General features: G+C 43.9%; 1 protein-coding gene across 1 annotated transcript; it reads right to left on the bottom strand.

The window, feature by feature from the left end:
- Nucleotides 1-2,138: 2,138 nt before the first annotated feature.
- LOC144159819 (lipoprotein lipase-like) lies at nt 2,139-13,023 on the bottom strand. The gene is made up of 3 exons (XM_077691497.1): nt 12,804-13,023; nt 4,936-5,130; nt 2,139-2,740 (listed from the first exon to the last, which is right to left on the bottom strand). Exons 1-3 carry the CDS (start codon nt 12,949-12,951, stop codon nt 2,424-2,426), a joined length of 660 nt encoding a protein of 219 aa, XP_077547623.1. The 5' UTR covers nt 12,952-13,023; the 3' UTR covers nt 2,139-2,423.
- Between the last annotated feature and the right edge of the window lie 8,291 nt (nt 13,024-21,314).

Below are 21,314 nucleotides of genomic sequence, written 5' to 3'. Positions count from 1 at the left end.
ACTTTGTAAGAGAGGGGACTGACTCGAGGAGCGATGAAAACAAAACAAAAAAGAGGATACCGCTCTTATTGGCTGCCGTCGGTGTGACGTCGGGCGTTTCATGCCCCCGGCGTGCAGGCGTCGTGTCGTCGACGTGAAAGCTTGGAAATCAGAAAGCTAGGAAACTCTGTGGACAGCCAATGCACTCTCCATTTGTACAAGTGCGGCACGCACACACACAGCTGGCTGGCGCCGCATCTTTTCAAAGTGCTACGAGTTGTGCCGCGCCTCCGCCAGATGGCGCCACGGGTCCCGCGACCGATAGAAGACGCAGTGAAACATCCCCCTCGCGAGGAGCACGATCAAATGCAGAGCATTTCCGTGGGCGCACGACGTTAAGTAGTTTGCGTTACGTTAATGTTGTTGCACTTGTGGCAACTGCTGACGAGAGAGCGCTCGTCAGCAGTAATTTGAATGAGTCAACGATATAAGGCGCGTTCGTAGCGTCCCATTCTGTGTCGGCTTTGTGGCGCAGTGGGTAGAGCACCATGTACATTGCGTTCCGCCCGCAGGGTCGAGGGATCGAAACCAGGCGCCGGATAGTATTTTTTTTATATAGTAGGGAGGGGACGGTGCGGACTACGGACGTCAACGCGGGTGACGTCGTGAGTTACTGAAATGCTCTCCATTTAATACGTAATTACGCGACAGCACCCGCGTTCCTTTAGTTAAGAACGCCTGTTGGGTTTGTTTTTAAGATAGTAAACTCAAAATGTGGCAGTGCAACGCCGGCACGTGCGGGGAGACAAGCACAAAGAGAACAGAATTCCCACTGGCGCAGGTTCAGGTAGGGGGCGCGCGAGCACTGCGAAGGCGGGGAATTTCAATTTCATGGGTGGCAGCAGGACGCAGATAACGGCGGTAAACGGTAGTATAGCCCATTATGGCGAATCACTGCTCTGTACTTCCGACATCTTTCACATTGAGTGGAATGGCTTTAATTTTTTTTACTTGGCTGCGGGCTCTGCCGGCGAGGCGGAATTGTATTGTGGTCGATAGGCTCGTGTTTCGTAACTACGCGGTATTGCTGGTCGGTATTGCGACAATTTTACAGTTTTTTGCCGCGCTCTACGTGAAGACAGCGTCCGCGATAATGGGAGCAATACTGAAAGAGCTGCAGCAATACAGCAAGTGCACCTGATAGAGGTAAGTGAAGTATTCACCGTGGCGAGATTTTCCCTCGTGAAGAAACTTTGTGCGCAATCTCTGCAAAAAACGCTCAAATGTGTATGATATGCTGGCTGAAATACTATACGGACAGTCGTTTTAGCAACGCCCAATTGCATTTCTGCGTATGTAACAGGTTTTAGACGACCTGCCTACGCGAACGGGGCAGCATGTCCACTGGCGTGAGCCGCCGCCTAGGGCTAACCGACGTTAAAACGGCAACCTTGAACGCGCTGGTGGCTGCACATCCAAGGAGCAGTGAAAGTTGGCTTTCCTTTTTCCAGCGCTTTTAATTGCCTTCGAGCTAGGAATTGTGTACGCGCTTTGATGAGTTTGTCTTAAGCTGAAAGAGTGACCAAGTGTTCACATGAAAACAAACGGGTAGGTGTTCGACAGCGGCTGATTTCAGCGCCCAAGCATGTAGGGTATTCGATCCAAAGCTTTTGAAAAATCCGAAAAAGATTGCGTCATATGCTGCTGCCCATCTATGCGAAGGCAAAATCGTGCACAACAGATACTAGTTGTGTCACCGTGGAAGTGTTGTTTCGAAATCCGTGCTGATATTCAAGAAAAGCTTTTTGGCTTCTCGATAGTTAGAAACATGACTAGCGCTAACGTGTTCCATTAGTTTACAGCATGTGATGATCAGAGAAATGGGCCTGTAATTAGTAGGAGACAACTTATCCCCTGCCTTGAGTACAGGCATAATCTTTACCCACAGTCAGTTAATTGGTAGACGGAATGACTTTAAATGCCTTCTTGCCTTTAAAATCTTCAACAAGTGTAGTCAAAAACCAACGAAGCATGGCTTTCGTTATTACCCTTTTTTTAAAGTGTGGAAATGTTTACCACAGTAATTGTTCACCCACAATATTTTATTTTAGAAACGGTTATTTTATTGTACAAATGTAGTTGCGACACCCTTCCAACTGTTGAATTTGTTTACATGGTCGTTGCAAATAAAGTAACATAAATCTTTACTCAAGAAAAAAAAATGAATATTTGGCGTTTCTGGTTCGAGGCTCTTGTCCGGGCGTGACAAAAACCTTGTATTTTATTTGATCTTAACATGCCAGATGCCGTAAAGAAATGTATGGCTTTTCTACGAATTCTTTCTTGGAAGGTTCTGCTAAGCTGTAACATGGTAACTGTTTAAACAGGCAAGGTCATCGTATACAATTTGTTCTAATGTTTCCTGGTATTGCTCGCTTATTACACTATGATAAAAATCCGGCCTCGCCGTCTTTTCCGGGCATTATTTCTACGCCAGCATCCTTGTGAAGTTGACTTTCCAGCTCCGTTTTATTAGAGCTGTAAGGTGGGTTCCCGGTGGTATGCAGATATTGGTTTCCTCTTCCGGACGCGTAGACACTGTGATATCCCATTTCACCAATGTAGGAGCTGTTTAGTGTCCGGCATTCTCTATGTTCGAAGGCCCTCCAGCCGTCTTTGCAGTAATATGATTTAAGAGAGCAATTATGGTACACAGACTGTATAAACAATGCTGGAGCTCTCTTGTGGCTGCACGCAGGATCTGCAATAGCGAGAAATAAAACAAAAGAGTAAGCAACGTCTTTATTTAGCAGAGCAGTTTGAGAGAAGCGCTTTTGTGGCTTCATGCAACATTGCTCAAAACTGATAACTGAAAGCCAATTTAAAACGTTTTATTTCGGTCATATGGCTCATGACGCACTTTTGCTTACTGCAGGTAAGTAAAATCATTAGGTTGCATCATTGGGTTTTCGCATGGGGCATTAACGCTCTTACGTTCATACCTGGCCGATAGGCTTGAGGCTGGAGAATGCAATGACATACTTTCCACGAGCAAAATAATAAATGTAGGTGTCTCACAGTGTTTGATATTCCGGCCACTTTTGCTTTCGTCATCTAATTATTACCTCCCATTTTCTTCAAAGTTCTCAAAATTCACAGTGTACGCAGACGACAGCACTGTTTATTTGGCTATTAGTGACCTCTTCAACCTAACTGGAAAATTAATAGAGAATATAATTGGGTTGTCTGATTTGCGGCGAAATATTAGGTTATGTATAAACCTTAGGAAAAACAGCTTCATATTTTTTTACTCCCACCTTATGCAAATTTGATCAAATCCCTATCTCTGGCTTGGCATACCTCTTATCCACCCTACAGATCAGACCAGATGTCTAGGAGCGATGCTTGATAAGCATTTAAAATTTCGCTTGCACATCAGGTAACTGATTGCTAAAATTGCGGTTAATATTCATGCACTATTCAAAATTCGGGCTTATATTTATTTGGATATTCTTCGTTCCTTTTACAACTCTTTTGCACAGTGTCATATAACATATTTTGTAGAGTCTTCAGCAATTAAATTTCAGGAATTTCAGAAATTAAAGAGGCCCTGCTAATAATTCGTATTTTGACCTCGAAATCCTGGTCTTTGTTTTTGAATATAAAATAAAAATGTGCATTCTGTTCTTTCGCGCCAGAAATAGCCTTCGTCAGAATTCTGACGAAGGCCGGTCCCCGGTCGAAAGGTTAAAACCTATCCTCTTTCGACGTGTTTCATTTTCTTCAGTATATATATATATATATATATTATATATATATATATATATATATATATATATATATATATATATATATATATATATATATATATATATATATATATATATATATATATGTCTGTATACATATATAGTCTGGAAACAAAAAAAACACACAGAGCGCGAAAAAAGTACGGTAAGTAGAGACAGGGACACACAAGAACGACATTACAAATAAAAACAAAAGTTTACTGACGTTTCAGGAGGAGGACTTCCCTTCTTGCCTTCTTCAGACTTCCTTTCTTCTGAAGAAAGGAAGTCCTCTTCCTGAAACGTCAGTAAACTTTTGTTTTTATTTTTAATGTCGTTCTCGTGTGTCCCTGTCTCTACTTACCTATATATATATATATATATATATATATATATATATATATATATATATATATATATATATATTGTTTTTGATGTATTTTAAAGGCGCCTCATTCAAGGTGCTGCATTGCTTAAACTTGGTTCATTCGTATTTTTCACTTGTTCTAGCCGGAAAATGTCTGCTGAATTTGTCGCTTCTAGCTGCACATTTGCATCTTCATATAACTAGCAGTGAAAAGCCGATTACCAGCATAGACGTATCAAAGCGAAACCCCGTGCGGCAACGATCGCGTGAGGATTAAGGAAGAAAGAAAGAAAATAAAAAACAAGATGCTGACACCGAACACTCCGTTTTGAACTCTCATGTGAAGACAAAGTAATTGTCCACCCGTGAATTTTTTTCAAACTTTAAAATCACTTCAGTAGTGTGTGTGAACGTTGCATTATTAATTATTTGTGAATGTTTCATTACAACACATGTTGACATGTTGCCTGGAGTCATATTTATGGAACCTCTTATAAATCAAACTTCGGATAATTCAAACAAAATCGCGTGGTCCCTTTCGATTGAATTATCGCGAGTCTACTGTGTTTAAAATACGGGTTATAATCTACCCCACGTGTGCCCGGTGTTTCAAATCCAGAACAGACCTCAAAAGGTAAGCCCAAAGCATGCAAAAGTATTGGTGCAAGCTGTGTCTTGAGTCACTGTCTCAGTAAACAAAAAGAATGTTTGCGTGAAAGAAATCAGTGCAGAAGCTGCAACAGCACAGCAATATTCGCGATATATCGCTTACACAGTCGTATTCGCATTTTGTAATCTTACTTCCAATTGTAGGGCAGTTGGGTTGATCTGATCCACCATTTGGGTAAAAGTCGACGTGACCAATTGATTTGTTGATTCCGAGCCTTCCATCCTTTAGGTCTCCTGCGTTTGTGTGCATAACGTCTACAAACTTAGCGTCGTTTGCCGACAAGCACACGTTGCTTTGTAGAAACAAAGGTCCAGCAGGATCTAAACCTGAAAACAGAGGGCAAAGAATTTTGAGGTAGGGAGACGAAGAGCGTGATGGGTGGTACCATAGAACGGATAAACGGCCCCACATCCCGTTATGGCGAATCACAGCTGTGCATTTCCGACAGCTTTCACGTTGAGTGAAACGGCTTTAATGTTTTTTCTCTATTACCGCGCTTCTCGATAAAGCGCGTTGGCTAGGCTGACACGACGATGACAAGGCGGCCTTGACGCCGACTCTTCCGAGTTGGAAGACCACCTCGTCACACTACACCTACGGCGACATGAACACGTCGGCAGATTGAAAGTTCGCCGTGGTGTGACTGGCTCGCTGGCCGTGGACGCCGACAATGCCGATCGGCCGAAGGGTCGTCGAGAATCGATGGAGAAGCGAAAACTGCGCGTGGAAAAAATGAATGAGGCTCTGTTATGTTAGTTTCTATAGCGTAATAAACATAGTTACGTTCAATGAAGTTCATACAGCTGAACCCATGCGATTCGTATTTCCGCTTACGGCGCTTCGGCATTAGCTTTGGCTACGATTCGTTTCCTGGAGTTGCAAACTGCATGTTGGAACGCTCGTAGAAAATATCAGCTCAATTAAGAGCAGAAGTGGAGCAACAGGAGATTTATTAGGTAATAAGGAATCAATACCGACCAAAGTTTCTATCGTAAAGCGTAAAACAAAAGCGCGGCCAGAACTGTTCAGGCAGGGCGAAATCGCAGTCGCAGCCGAGACAGTGCTGTTGGCGGAGATCACCTATGGCTGGGGGTTTCATGGAACCTCACTCCGCAACTGTTATTCAAAAATTTACACCACCTTCCCGCGAGGGGAACCATGCGGTAGATGCGACGCATCGGGGGTTGCTGTTGCGCTTCCGTTATGTTAGCGTGTGGATTGCTGTTGTTGTTTGTCCCATTTACGCAGCATGTTCACCCCCGATGCGTCGCATCTACCCCATGGTTCCCCTCGCGGGAAGATGGTGTAAATTGTATCGGGGTGGCCGGTGCTTGTTACGGTTGCGCCGACCATCGCGATGTCAGGCCTGTTAGTCTCCATTTCGAATGATCGGCGGTCACCGGAGGATGTCATCGGAGGAGCGCCGGCGGAGCGACTGAGCGGAGCGGCGCAGTTACCGCGTTTATATAGACGGTGAGAGGAATGAGAGAGAGCAGCACAGAGCAGCGCATGCGCATGTGTTAACCTGCACCCACGCACAGCTGGCACGGAGACGGAGCGAGCGCAGCCGAGGGCTAACACGCAGATGGCGCTGCGGTGAGAGCGGCGCTAGCGTGCAGCTGGCGCGGCGAGGAGAATGGGGGAGGGATGCGGACGCCGCCGGACTACGCCGGAGGGACAAGGCGGGTGAAAGAGATGCGTCGCATCTAAAAAATGTTCAGTTAACCAGTCAGGAACACTTCAAATCAGGCAGAAAACAGTGATGTGACTCAAAGGGTGTGTCTCAATGTAGTATTCAGGTTATTTCTGCGCAAGCTCCAGTTATTCTGTGGCGCAGCGGACTTAAAGCCTTGCGCCCGCTCAATCAAAGTAGCGGGTTCAGATCCCGGCACGGTGTTGCTTTTTCGTTTTTTTCTGCCTTTGAAGTACCATAATTTGGGAATCGTATTTGGGAATCCAAAGGAAATCTTTCTGGCTGAACTGTGGAACTACCATACCCAACGCCATTGCCTCGTTTAAGTCATAGGCGCGATTTGTTAAGTTTTAAACTCGATCTTTGTGTATATAAAAAAGCAATTTTAGATGCAAGGCATCTCTTACACTCGGCCTGTTCCTCCATCCATCCGGCATCCGTCCGCAACCCTCCTCCTTTCCCCTCGCCCGCCACAGCTGTGTTAGCACGTTCTCCTCGCCATGCAAGCTGTGCGTTAGTGCGCATGCGTGTCTCTCTCTTATCACTCTCTCTCGCAGAGCGGCTATATAACCGCGGTATCTGCAGCGCGCTCCTCAGTCGCTCCGTCAGTCGCTCTTGCTGCTACTGCTCCGATGAGTTGAAATGGACACTATAACGGAAACGCGAATTGAACGCTGTGAGGTGCCTTGCATCACCCCAGGGTTCCCCTCGCGGAAGATGGCGGCATTTTTTTACTTTCGGAGGACCAAATAGTGATGTGTATAGTTTGCGAAATCAATCGGTATGCATTAATGTAGAGTAAACATAGTTTCCTCTATTCACTTAACAAGACCAGGCTTGGGGGGAGGGAGAGAGGGGGAATAGAGGGCCACGACCGGGAACCAAACTCTCCACATATTGCAACTGGTAACACTGAGCAAGTAAAAAATGAACGAACAACCATTATAGAGAGAAAAGGGGCTCCAGGCCATCAGAAGAAAAAAACGAGGGTGAAATAACTGTTTTGTGTAATTATCTGCACAGTCGAACGAAGGGGCGGGGCGCACAGCTGGAGAACACACTGCTCTTCCGAGGCCACGCGTAATATCTGTTACGGTGTAGTTGTCTAGTAGTTGATAAACACAGAGTCGCGTAGGAGTTTTCCAGAAAGCAAGGGGAGAGCGAAGGGGACATGGAATGCATGACGCATTTTAAACATAGTGCCTGTACCGTACCGTGCAATTCGTCCGCGGCTTTTTGTTACGATTTTAAATGTTTAAAACCGATCGGAATAACAGAATGGAATACTTCAACGGCCTTTGTACGCGCGTGCAAGGCGTCACCACAATACGACCAAGCTCGACATTGGCGGGAACGAGCGGCCAGTTAAGATATATATTAAACAACGTCGGTTCGGAACGCACGTACATCCTCAGTCTAGCAAATTTTGAGGCCATTATGTAGTAATTCGCTCACGTATCTTAGACTCCCATATGTCTCAAGGCTTGTCGTGGCTGCGACCGTGTGGTGACAGGGTCATCTTCTTTTGGCGTGATATTCCGACGTGGTGTGGAAGCGTAAAACTCCCGCCTCATTCCTTACAGCGGCTTTTCCAGCCGCGAGCGGAGTACAGGATTCATAAGCAAAATGATAAAATAAGCGGCTCAAACGGAACGCAAAAGTCAGACGGCCGCGTCTGAGAGCGATCTTGCATAGCAGGATATCGTATATATAGGAAAACCCGCGGACTTCATATTTTCAAATCCGCTCTTATTAGCCCTGAAAAAGATGTTCGGGCCATTACATTTCTGTAGAAGAGTGCAGGTGACATTTGGCTGCTTGGGATTTTTCCTGCCCTGGGGATACAATGAATGTCATGGAGTTACACAATAAATGCGCAAGCATCACCATCCGTCGATAGTGGACCTCTTGCAGTGACCATAGAAAATTATACTACCAGCAAATACTTTGGGTATAGTAGTGAAGCCTACTTTCAAAAGGATCAATTTATAGCGCTGATAACAGATGCGCTGTCAAAACCAGCTATGTGTAATAGGCCCCATTGCCTTCCTATTTCAATATGCTGGTCCTTCTTTCAGCTCTGAAAAATGTTTTCTCCGCAACGTCTAGACTACTGATTCCAACTTTAGGGTCTCTGTGCATAGCAGGGCGGCTTACTAATTTATTGCACACGTGTTATTTAAGAGGCTCTAAAATTTTTTAGACGTTTCTTGACTCTTTGGACAAGTTTTAGGGCGAATGCTGTTAACCGTACTGCTGTTAACGTTGACAGCTGCGGAAATTCCATTCGCTTGTTGGTTTTTGCAGTATCGTATTCGTAGTTTTCGCCCTATGTTCTTTCCTTTTTACTGAAATAATTCACCAAATATTTTTAAGGATCACCCCTTGAAACCGATACTGTCGTTAGGTTTTCACTCAGCATGTTTAGCTATAGTCGCATCCGTTAAGATGGCGCGGCTTTTCCGAAGTGTAATTCGAAACTCTACTGCTCTTCCTTACATTTAGAGGTTGGGTGTCGTTCTTTTAACTACTTTCACCCTTATAAGTTTTACGTCAAGCCTCATTCTGCTCCTCACCTTCACATTGTCACTGCCCTTGAGCTCTTTTGGTCCTTTAACATACGTGCGATAGCTGCATTGGCTCTTAGAATAAAGGCCGTTTGGTTATTTTTTAAAGCTTTGGCTTGTATATGTCCATACGTGTTTTTTCGGGTGGTTGGAACATAAAGGCGTTACGTTCAGAATATTAATCTACGCAAATCCTAACAGTGCACCTCGTCGGATATACCTAATACAAATTGCTAAGTTTTCTACGCGCCTTCGCCTTTTCGCTTTTCTCCTAACTTTGTATTTAACTCTCTCCTCATTAGCATCTGCTTAGCCTTTATTCTATTTATTGACCATTTGACCCCCGTGTAGAACTCCTAAAATTGAAGCCTAATTTTTCGCTGACGCAATCGTTGCATTAATAGAGACTTCCTAATCAGTGGCAAAAAACCGCGAAATTCTGAAACAAAAAGACTGTTGGTTACTGCCCTCAACTATAGAATTTTTGCGCGCTTCTAAATTACGTGTTGAAAAGCGAAAACATTAGAGTAAAACGTAATTTTAAAGTTAACTGTCGTGTCGCAGTTGTTTTCTGCTGTGAATATTTGTAAAAAAAGATTAAAGTCTGTGGTAAAAAGTCTGATTTTAAGTGTACGTATTCGTCAACTTTATTTGTCGTTTGGATTTAATGGGGTAATACGGCCAACGGTTACGATGAAAAAGCTACTTCCTGCCTTATCGAATCATAGAACTTAAGTACTGTTCTGCATGTTGTTTTTCCGCTCATTACCGTTCTTTCAGAAGTGACTGCTTTATTGCAATGCGAAGAATTTTTTTCTTGGCTAATATTTAAGGGAGAAGCTTGCTTTGTGCGCACGTTGAAGTTTAGTACGTTGTTAAAATATGAATGTACATGAACCATGCATCGCATGCTTCTTGAATGTATTGGCTTTAATTTCTGCAAAGGAATTAGCCAAAAACTGTTCATCGTTTCTCAAAAACCTTTTACGTTGTTCATGTTCAGCTTCAATCTTTGCTCTATGAAAATATTATTTTGCTGCTCTGGTATTACTGTGAATACGTCTCACCCGATCAAGAAAGCTGCGGATGCAAATTATTAATAGAAAATCTGTAAATCACATATTATTTTCCACCCTCTGCTTCGCTCGATTTTTATATATTTAAAGTTCCTAATTAGTATTGAAAAGCGTGACATGGTACGGCAAAAAAATGTTACGGGAACTTAACCCGATTTCCGAATTTTCTTGCAAATGAACAATAATATTAAAAATGGGCACAATGCAGCATAAAACAGCTCTTTCTTAACGTGAATAGGCCCTTGCATCAGTTTAGTGATCTAAATCAGTCTGGGGAAATTGCCAAATGTTTTTTGTGGAGAGCATTCTTGAACTGCTTCAGCTTCCTAATTGGTTTACACGTTTATTTAGTGCGAAAAAACGCGAATTGTGAAGGTGAAAACGCGTATTTTCCCCTTCAACTTATTTTTAGAAGTAAGGACAAACTAAACGTAATAAATACGAGGTCATTGGCGATAATATTGCAAAATATAGCAATATATACGTATCGACTTCTCATAAGACATGAATGCGCAGCGTTTCATTCCGCATAGTTTCAACATTGACAAGATAGAGATCAGTCACTACCACGCATTCATTTGCAGTATAGTGCATGCATGATATTTTTAGTGGATACTTTAAAAAATATTGACCGCGATAAGCGACTATTAGGAAATGTGTGGATGTCACCCCAGAAAAAAAATATTCATTAGCAAGTGTTCATGTAAATTGCCCGAAGCACGCCTTCAATCCACGAGATCCCCTATTACTGCAGCGATTAGTATAGGTAGTGAAGTTTTAAAAAAGACATCATTTCTGCTGAATGCGTTCTTGCACACTAAGAAAGCGTATTTGAGGAAACTGGCATCACTTTCATCAGGCATTTATTTCCCTACAACTTTCATGTGTACGTAATTTATCCCAAAAAATGTTTGTGCCCCAGGGCCAGAAGGGAAATGCTGTCTTTTCTTTAAAGAAGCTGCAAATATCACAATATCAATACCTCTATTCAGCGTGCATGAACACGCATTGGGGCACACTCCTTACACCTGCCCCTCCTGCCGTAGCTTTCCGACTAGGTTTTTAAAAAAGTATTTGTCCGTATTGAAAAATGTGATCATAACCCCTCATTATTTCAGTTTCTTTTGTTGTAAAAGTGGCTAATTAGTGCACAGACCATTATGGCGCCTCTGAGTTGAAGGCACGCCCTTTTCTCGAAAAACGTTTAGTCTTTATTACATTTTAGTTCTCACCAGTATTATTTAGCGATCTCTTTTGTGTACTATGCCCAGTTTTTATAACACCTGTTACCATTTTGTTTGCGGGGGAGAATTTATAAAATACTTGATTTGTTGCATTTTAAAACTGGAAGTCCCAAGCTAGCTGCTTCACATTACCTGGATAGTCATGTGACTCATGTCCTTTGCGTGTGGGATTACGGGTGGAATGACACCATTTTCGGTTTTGGATTGTGCCGAGCAGTTTACTTGTTTTGTATGTCCTAAATAGTTTCTTGGCACAAAGGACTTCACTTAAATGCTATTTCTTTCAATTTAAGTATTTTCTTCCATTTGTACCACTGACTATTTCATTATCGTTTGGTCCAGCTGGTGCCCAAATGGGGTCCCGAAGCTCTGTCCAGCTATGCCTTGCGACAGCCGTTTTGGGGGTTATCGGCATCGTGTACTAGATATATGATGCAAATAAATTTTAGTGTTCATTGCTCATTGTTTAATGCACGCCTCCCACCCAATGCTTTTTACACTGATGGTTTCAGTTCCCTACAATCATCACACTTCCCGTTTTGGTTGAGGGTATGTATTGTACAATACTGAATTCTATGATAAGCGTGTGCATAAAAAATACATTATTCTGTTTACCGTGCGAGCAGAAAGTTTGTCACCAACCCTAGAACACCGAATGGTTGGCCATGACGATACAGGAGAGGACCATTAGGCGCGCTGTACCCATGGACAGACATTGGTTCAGAGCCATGGTTTAATTTAATACTTTGTAATCGGATAACATTTTTCTGATTCCGTGATACACCAAAATATTCTCAGCGATTTCTTGTGCGTTAGTTTTTGGGGCATAGCATGCTGTTAAGATTATTGAGGGCCGAAAAATTTGGCCAGACCCTGACTCTGTGGTATAACAGGTTGAATTTCGTGACGCTACATTTTGCACAAGCGTGGAAAGAAATTGAAACCTACTGGCATTAAGCGTCTGTTAAGAGGCTGCAACGCTTCAGCCGCTGGAATGAAGCATTGTGTTCTTCTTTTGCGAACATAAATGGTGCATCTCCTCTAGAGACAGCTAATATGGTATATAACATAACGTGCCGCAAAACACTTATGCTTTTTTCAAGAACGCCACGGGAGGGAGATTGTAGCATATAAATGAGAAGAGCACGTTGAAATATCTCTGGGAATTTCGACGCCAAAATGAAGCAATGAACTCTATATTTTAATTTACCAAAGGAGCTCGTAACCCTCCAAACACGCAAGCTATGGTCTTTAGGGACTTCTTTAGAAACACGTGCCATTTACGCTCAGCGGGCTGTTGCAGTAAATGAAGAGCAGCATGTTCACAAATAGGGGCAGAAAAATGTCCAGAACTAGTACCAAAAATAGTATTCGCGCATTGGTTTGAGCAAATGAAGTTTCGGTAACACAAAACAATACCTGTTATTCGTCCGAGCGAAGATCCCGTGCTGTTGTAGAAATGTCGGCCGCAAGCGCCAGCAGCGTGTGCTCCGAGGCTGAATCCGACTATGTGCACGTTTTCCGGATGGAGGCTGTAGTTGGATGTTTGAATTATCTTCTGAAGCATAAATGAGAGAATAACCCCAACCAAAGGGGCACTTGAAGCAGCCTTCGCGTAGTTAGGAAAACGGGCACGCTCCTGCCAGTCAACAAGAAGAACGTTGCAGTCTGCCTAAAAGAAAAAAAAAAAAACAATTTTGAGATTTACAATTATCCTAGTCACTGATCCAAACAATAAAAATCTGAACTGTAGCAACCTCTCAGGTACATAGATTTTCTTATTACACCAAACACTGGACAATGCCGGTTCAATATTCTAAATGCGCCAATGGAAAATAGTATGACTTAGTACGATTACCTTGATTTTGTTAGATAGGTGGCCTCAACCATATTCCTAAAACTGTACAGTTGTGGGTCATGACGGTGCATGTAACATGTTGTGGGAAAATTGATTTGCAAATTTGCTTCATTGTAACTTATACTGATGGCCCTCAGCGGTGGCTCAGTGGTCAGGCGTTGTTCTGCTGAACTGAAAGAGGCGGGTTTAATCTTGGTCGCGGGGATGCTTTTCTCATTGGCCGAAAAGTGAAAATGTCTATGTGTCAAGATTTAGGAGGGCGTTAAAGGGACACTGAAGAGAATTTGTCAAGCTCCCGTTTTTGCTTGCACTGCGTAGACTAGCTGAAATTAACACACTCTTCATCGTTTATCCGGTTGATAAGTCGGTAATTATTTTAAAAAGCGCGAAAGAAGAAAAACTACCATGCCCGGTCTCCGGCGGCCGCACCAACTAAAGGCTGCGACGGGAGGAGATGCACCGTGATTGGATTATGTCGAAGATCAGCATTTAAACAAGTTTCGGTTTCGGTTCTGTAAAACAACATGCTTGACATCCGACAGCATCGTTGGATAGACATTCTCAATATTTCACTAATCGTCGTACTGCGCTTCTGCTATGTTGTAGGCTGTAAAATGCCTAAGATAAGCTTCCCAGGACGGCTTGGAATCGTAGCAATCACTAGCCGTGGCCTACGCAGTGAATGAACGCCCTCCGCGTCCCCACAGACGCTCAAATGCCATGCGCGTTTCCCGCATATTTGAAGGTTGCCTCACTCGTGCCTGTATCGTAAAAAGCGTGTTCGAACCAGGCCAAAAGTCTGTTGTATTCTGGCCTCTGCCCGCTGCCCGCAAGCAGTCGGTGCTTACGGCAACAGCACGCCAACGAGAACTCGCTAGCGCGTCAGTGTCAGCCTGCGCGCGTTCTATGAACTAGTTCGGGCAGCAGTCAACGTTACGGCCCAAAAATGGTGAACTCAGTATAGAAAACATCGGCCGAAAACGATAAAGTCGTCTTACAAAAAAATATGTACCCTCGGGGATTCGAACTTGTGACTTGCAAAGTAACATACAGAGCGGTCCAGACCACTCGGCCACGGGCCAGCGTTGCCAGCATTGGAAATATATCGTATGTAATGTATAACCAGTTTACACGTTTATTTAGTTTTAGCATTTCAAGCAGCTCAGGTGACTGTTTGTTGTATAGCGCTTCTGCAGTAAGCGTCCCCCAAATTTCCACGATATCTCAGGTCTAGCAATGGCATTTCTTAGACGGAAAAACATTCGCAGATGTGTGGTCGTCCTGCTGACCGCTGTGCTTGTTCACCCAGCGCAAAAAAAGTGCGTCCTGCTCCCTAGTTTTACGCTGTATGGTAAACGTTTCAGTTGATTTTATTTCCTTAGTACCTATATTGACTTCGCTGACTCTTCTCCTGCCTTCAAGTGACCTTCGAGTTTCTACTAGCGTACGAGCCAGGGAAGCGTCGCATGTGCGCTTGTGCAGCGCTTTTGTGTGGAGCGACCTGGACTTGGAGCTTGATACAGTGTACAAACTAACGAAGTAAAGAAAGGCACATTCTTCCATCCACAAACGTGTCGTGGCTTAGTTTCAACTGAGCGAACGAATTGCGACGACTCTTTGGCGGCCGGCGGACTACCCGCTGGGTCGACGGACTCTGTCATAAGGTCGGCGAGCCGCGCAGTAGCGCAGTCAAGCCAAGTCATCTCCTCCTGACGTCACACGAAAACGCCACAGAAAATGGGCGAGGAAGCAGAGAGGGGGACAGCATTTCCGATTTGAATTTTCTACTAAATAAATTCGCGTACACACTCTCAGAGTGGTCGAAACATGGCCTATGGACTCCGGACTACAACTTGCGCTAGTAATCCCGCAATGTTCACAAATAACTTCAGGGCCCCTTTAAAGATCCGCCGGTGCTCGAAATTGTTCTGCTGCCCTCCACTACGGCGCTTCTCACAGCTCAGGTGTAGCTTCGGCACGAAAAACGCCGCCATCACTCAGGTTACACTCGTGCAAAAAAAAAAAAAAAAATGTGTAGCTTGCACTACTGGTGCAAGGCGGCCGAAACCGCAAGGCTGAAGGTCGACGTAGCTTCTCCCCACGCTGACAGCGGATTCCCGGAGAGAAGGAGCAGCTGGCCCCAGCAGTGCAAAGCCGTTTTGGATGGCAGTACGATTAGATTATGTACAGTTTTGCACATTAGCACTCGTTGTCAGCCATTTTGTCGTGGTTTTTCCACGGCACAGCCGCGTAGGGCAAACTCTTGTAGTAGTGCGTTATCGCCTTGGTAAACATCCACTTTTTGTCTGCTAATCCGGTGGGCGCCTCTGTGTGTGGATTGTGAAGGAATGGCTTGACAGATTCGTCATCATCGTCTTCGGTGCGGCGCACCTGTGGCACGCCGGTTGCTACACGACGACGAAGGCGGGAGCTCCTCATGTGGCGTAAGTGCATGTGCAAGCCGGGACGGTGCCAAGCGGTCGCCACGAGGCACCTGTTTTGCGCTCGGTACTTTTTTGCAAAAGCCGCTGCGCAAAGGCCCGGCCCGGCGCCTCGCGCCGGAGACGCCGGGCGGTCGCCGCGAGACACGTGGTCACGTGTGCTCTGGGTTTTTTGTCTACGCTGGACGGATTTGTGCAGGCCGACACAATTCTGTTTTTGTAGAGGGTGTCTTTTGTGTGAGAGCTTATTCTGCCCAAAAAATTTGTTTTTATAGTCTAGTACCTAAATTAGCAAGTGCATGAACAGTGTGTTGCTTGGTATTTATTTTAGAAATGTAGACCTTAAAAAATCTCCACTGAAATTTGTGGAAACAGAAATTTCTCACTATGCCAAATTATGATTTAGATGCTCTACGGTGCACCCTAGCCGGTAATATCGCCTTCATGTGTATTACAGTAACAGAGAAGCAATATTCTTTCTTACCAAATTTCCCAAATATAATTTGGTTGCGCGGGTGATTTTGGGCAGTGCAATAAAATTGGCTCTGGCGATCATATAGGATTGGCTAAAAACCTTCCAGAAAGGGCGGCAACCTTATTCTAAAACACGAAATACGGTGTTTGCTACTTGTGGACTTTTGTCATAGGGATTTCTTAACTAAGTAGAAGAACGAAGAGGGATAAAACAGAATCAGCGCACAGGGACTGGAGGAAAGCCTAAGTAGAGACAAGTAGCGACAAAGTGGCGAAAACCACGCTCGAAAACCTTGAGCTTGTGGTTTGGCACTGAAAGAATTAGCTCCGCAGAGGCAGCGAGAAAGGGTATCGAAGCGGTAACATAAACCAGTCCTGCGGCACATGAAATGTAGAATACGTGTCATAGGCACGGTAATCAGTAGAAACCAGAACTTTGGGTCTTAAAAATCTGTTTTAGGCGCCCATATTAAGCGCTGAAAAATGCCTTTTAGTCATTTTTCGGTGCTTAATACTGTCGTTAAGGCATATAAGGCTCAATTCATATTTTTATCAGCAGCGTATTTTTCGCCAAATGTTTTGCGGCAGCTTAATTGCTAGAAGAACTTGCAGTAAAAACCGCAAAAAATTATTTTGCTGTGGGAAAGTAATTTTATTTTCTTTTTGAAAACTGGTCACGCAATACCTGTGAACCTCAATAGCAAGCACTACAGAAAGCAAGTCTCCGTTTGCACACTTAAAGTCGAAAGCATTGGCTATGTAACTTCTGCACTAGTCACCGATGACTGCGGGGAGTTTTGAATTTTACAGGCTGCTCAATGCCGTCCCGTAATTGGCTTCAACGCATAACAGGGTATAAGCGTATTGGTCGATTGCAAGCCTATTCATTAAGTATACATTTTGAGCTTGCCGACAGGCGTTAGAGATGTTAAGAAACAATAAAGTAAATATCCCCATGCAATTGTGAGGATGGGCTGGAATAGTATGGTGAGATCTGTTTCGGCGACACCTCCAGCGTCAGTTTTCTGCAAATTATCTGTAGCTTCTTGTTTTTGTGAGCTCGTCGCGTTAAGAGAACTTCGTGCATTGTTTTTTTCTACAGGGGCCAGTGGAACGGCAAACCACTGATATCCAAAGTGACGGTTTCGGTATGAATGCAGTGTGGAGTCTGGCAGTGAAGAAAGCCAGAACTTCAGATTTTGATGAAGGACTGCGTTCAAAGTTGAGTGGACAGTTCGGTCTTAGTTTTTTGCTCACGTACCTCGTTTTTCTACGTGTCACACCCATTACGCCAAGCTCAAGCGAGTCTTTTGGGAATTCACTCTCGATTAGTTGTCAGAGTTTGATTTCGCAGATGAAAACCCGACTACGTATTAGGATGGACGACTATACAAGGTTTTTATTGCCGCCTGTGCTAATATTTTCAAAGAGCATTTGTTTGTTTGTATTCCTGCCGATGAAATTGCTCCAGGCGTTCGTTTTTTGCGCCTCAACGTTCTTTCAAACGTAGCTTCTAAAGAACTTTAGAAACAGAAAGATGGCTTTGTTGTTTACTACGGTGTGTTTACTGTGTGATCGCTTTAGAAAAAACGAAGAAAGGTGTCAGTTCTCGAAGATAGATAATAAATATATTTTGAAACAATTGGCGTTGTATACTTCTTAAGTTTGCTGAAGTTTGCCAAATGGCCTGGAAATCCACGGGGCTCGGTAAAGTGCAGGTTATGGAATAAACCAACTGAGGTTTTCTTGTGCACAGCATGTTCTGTGTGACTGCTGGGTACAAATACTACGAACTCGTCACCATCAGATTGACAAAAGGTTGAGTGACCTTCAATAGTCGCTCCTATCCACCAGCTTTCAAGTCATATCCACGACAGGAAACTGGAATGTGTATAAGCCCTGAATCCTCGCTGCCAACTAGCACCCTGATAACGTTTGCCCAAGAGTGGTGTTGCGTGGCAGCAAAAGCAGCTCCAAATTTTGGTCGCTTGGGGTGTGCGGGCGTTGGGGGTTGGGGGGTGGACGGGTTAGAGGCCCCGAAACTGAGAAGCTTTGGCTTTAATTCGAATAAATAATTGCCCATACGTGCCAATGGGCCTCCTGTTGGTGCGACAAGAGATATGGAGATGTCACGGAACACCCAGCTCTCACTGTAATTACCATTGCCTTGCTTTGTGAACTGGATGCATGCACATTCAGCTGGTATTTTTGCTTGTTCCGTAAACCACACTCAATGAGTGAAAAAATTCATGGGTGTTAAATTTCTCAAGTACTGATTGTGTAGCCACGAAAGTGTCTGCATAACCAATTCTGTTGGTAAATTCAGAAATGCGAGGGTGTCTTACGACCAATATTGCTTAAGCTAGCAGCGCTCCCATGTTGCACACATAGGCAACCTCTCCCGGGGTGCTTGTCTATCTGTTCACCACAGTCACATCTGGATCAGCACTGACCTTGAGAAGTGTAGAAACAGCATAAAAATTTAAGTTCTTGAAGCAATCACTGTGGTAACCGTTTTTTTTTGTTTTCGGGCATACGTGAGTTACCATAATTGTGATAACAGTGCTCTTATCGCAATTTCTGTTTTATCAGTGAAATAAAGTTACAGCTGAAACAAACTAACCACATAAAAACACAGCATTGCAACTTGCTTTAACCACATAGGCTTTGGTTCAGGCTTACACAAATGCGATTTTGAGGTTTTCTTGTTACACTGAAACTGAGAAAGAAGCATGAGCAGCATGTGCACCAAAGGTGAAGAAATTGCAGAACACCGTTGTCTGCTACGCCGAACGGTTCTCCAAATGGGAGCCGGAAAGACGGAAAACCCGGATTTCGAGAATTGAGAACATGGAGGCGCGTGTTAACCGCGTAGGTTAAAAACTGCTGTCCATTCGCAGTGGTCAGGTAGTTTTGAAAATTGCTTTTAATTTAAAAATACAGATAAAATATTTATGCTACATTTGCTCATTAGAACACCAGAAGCTGCCGAAGAAATTCGGATTGTCAAGAACGAATGATTAGAAGTACTTACATTTTCCAAGAGAGCTTGAATAAGTGTGAGGGCCCAAGGGCTGTGACGACTACCATTCATCCCGTGTACAACAGCAACGAGTGGCTTTGATATGTCTCCTTTAAAGGTAGCAAAAAACGTTTCCCATGTACTTTCGTTGACCAATATACCAGAAGGGTGGCTACCGTCGAAGAATAAAAAAGTTGTGTTTTCTTCTTCTGGCTTTATTGGGCCACCTACTGTAAGGCCTAGGCCGTTTTCAGGGGTAAAACATACACTTCTGTGGCAAGTGTGGTTTCCCTGGTATTCGTTCACGTATGGTTGCGCCTGTTGTGAATAGAAAAAAAAAACAATGATTCAATAAAGAGTTTTGCCGGTCATATTTTTCTGCGAACAATGTGCAATAATTTTAAGCGAAAGCCTTCGACCTCTGTTTGGCGGAACACGCGAGCTACAGAAAGCGAACAGAAAATCACAGCGTGAGCAGCGCGCCAGGAAATCGTTATAAGACATCTATTCAGAAACAGGGGAAAGAACCACAATGGTAGATGAGGGCTCTGACAAAGAGCCACAGTGCGCGCACCAGGAAAGGGAACCATCTGTTGCCGAGGACTGTTCTGCGGAAGGCCGATTGAAAATTTTGAACCCGCCTTGAATCCGCCTTGTCGCCGTGTTGGTGCAGAGCTTTATTTCAGACCCCTGTGGGTGACTACTCTTCATTCATTCATCACGAGTGGGGAAGACGAAGAGGAAAATACACGAGAACAGCTGTACACTGCGAGCAAACACAAGAACCTTACGGGACTCCCTGCTGCCATTTCCTACAGAAGCGTGCGTGAGGTACTACAGGTCCAGGTGTATGCTCTGAAATGTTTCTGATCACTGTCTACCAGCACGCCACGCACGCGTCAAGTGCTGTGAAATTGAATAAAAGTTTTGAAGATAAACACGAGTTTAAAGCAAATTTGGTGTCACCCTCCTCAGCAGTGGACCCAAAATCGCGCTCCTTCGGAGCACTAAGTGGGCCGACACCTTATTGACAACTGCACCTCGTGGATCGTAGATAATAGCACGCCGATAGCCATAAAACACAAAGTTTTAAAATGGTTGTCGTGTCAGGTTCCGGGTTGTGCAACATTGTGCAACCTTCCTTAAGGGCGACTTTGCAAAGAGGGAAAGTACTTTCTGTTTAAGTGTATAGTGCCGTATTTGTTCTATTCTTGATGGTATTACAAATTTCAATAGATGTACCAGTTACTATAAAAATACAGAACGACTGGATGAATTTCAGTAACGGAGTTTGCTCACAAAACAGAAATGGGCTTAAGTAAATGGAATGAAGAAGAAATAAGAATTATATCAACATTACGTGTGAAGCATATCTGAACGTCCCAGACGTTATTAAAAGTTGAGGAAAGAAACAGGCCTTTTTCGTGCACAATGTGCACTGACCGTGGCGTGACCATAAATATCTGAATTCAGCACTAGAGCGTTGACTGCACAATATGCTTACAAAAATAGCAAAAGCAGGCCCGTTTTACATACACAGACAGAAATGCACAACTCGGGATTGTTCTGCGGGATTGTTAATTGCACTGGAAGCGAACAAAGTGACATGAGTTGCAATAAATGCCCAAATACTATATTACCATAGGAATTTAAAAATACGCCTAAATTTTCACGCGGCTCCCTGAGCTCTGCTCCCAACTCTGCCCGACGGGTTCTCATAAGTTATATACCAATTACTTCAGTCATTTAGCGCAATGGGTCTGCGTGAAAGAAGCAGTATGTTCAATCAACATACGTTTTGTGTTGCCTCGTAGTTATTAGTTTGCTAGTTGGAATATTTTCTGTTTTGTAAACGTTTCTACGGTATGTTATGGGGCAATTGGACGGTCGCATATATTTCCGATCGCAACTAATACCATATGTAGGATGTGGGATCTAAACTAGGCATACAGTGAATGAAATTCGGTACGTAGGTTTTATGTTGATTCGTATCGGTAGCACTTTCATTTCAGACAGCTTTTTATGTCGCATGTCAGCTTTGTGGCTGGAGCACGGAAAGACGAGCCAACGTTATAAGGATACGTCAGCAATAAGGACAGCTAGCACCAGTGTCTAACCTAAGAATGTGTCTAGTG

Source organism: Haemaphysalis longicornis, unplaced genomic scaffold, assembly GCF_048455015.1.
Source record: "Haemaphysalis longicornis isolate Haplotype H1 unplaced genomic scaffold, Haemaphysalis longicornis Haplotype H1 scaffold_10, whole genome shotgun sequence".
NCBI classification, from domain to species: Eukaryota; Metazoa; Arthropoda; class Arachnida; order Ixodida; family Ixodidae; genus Haemaphysalis; species Haemaphysalis longicornis.
Note: the sequence above shows the minus strand (reverse complement) of the source record. Positions and strands in the feature narration are given on the sequence as shown.

What these genes read in the sequence shown, in the direction of transcription:
- LOC144159819 (XM_077691497.1), bottom strand. Translation starts at nt 12,951, where the DNA reads ATGCTTCAGAAGATAATTCAAACATCCAACTACAGCCTCCATCCGGAA. An exon ending in TTCGCTCGGACGAATAACAG is followed by an intron (nt 5,131 to 12,803) that starts GTATTGTTTTGT and finishes CTCTGTTTTCAG; the next exon opens with GTTTAGATCCTGCTGGACCT. An exon ending in CAACTGCCCTACAATTGGAA is followed by an intron (nt 2,741 to 4,935) that starts GTAAGATTACAA and finishes TCGCTATTGCAG; the next exon opens with ATCCTGCGTGCAGCCACAAG.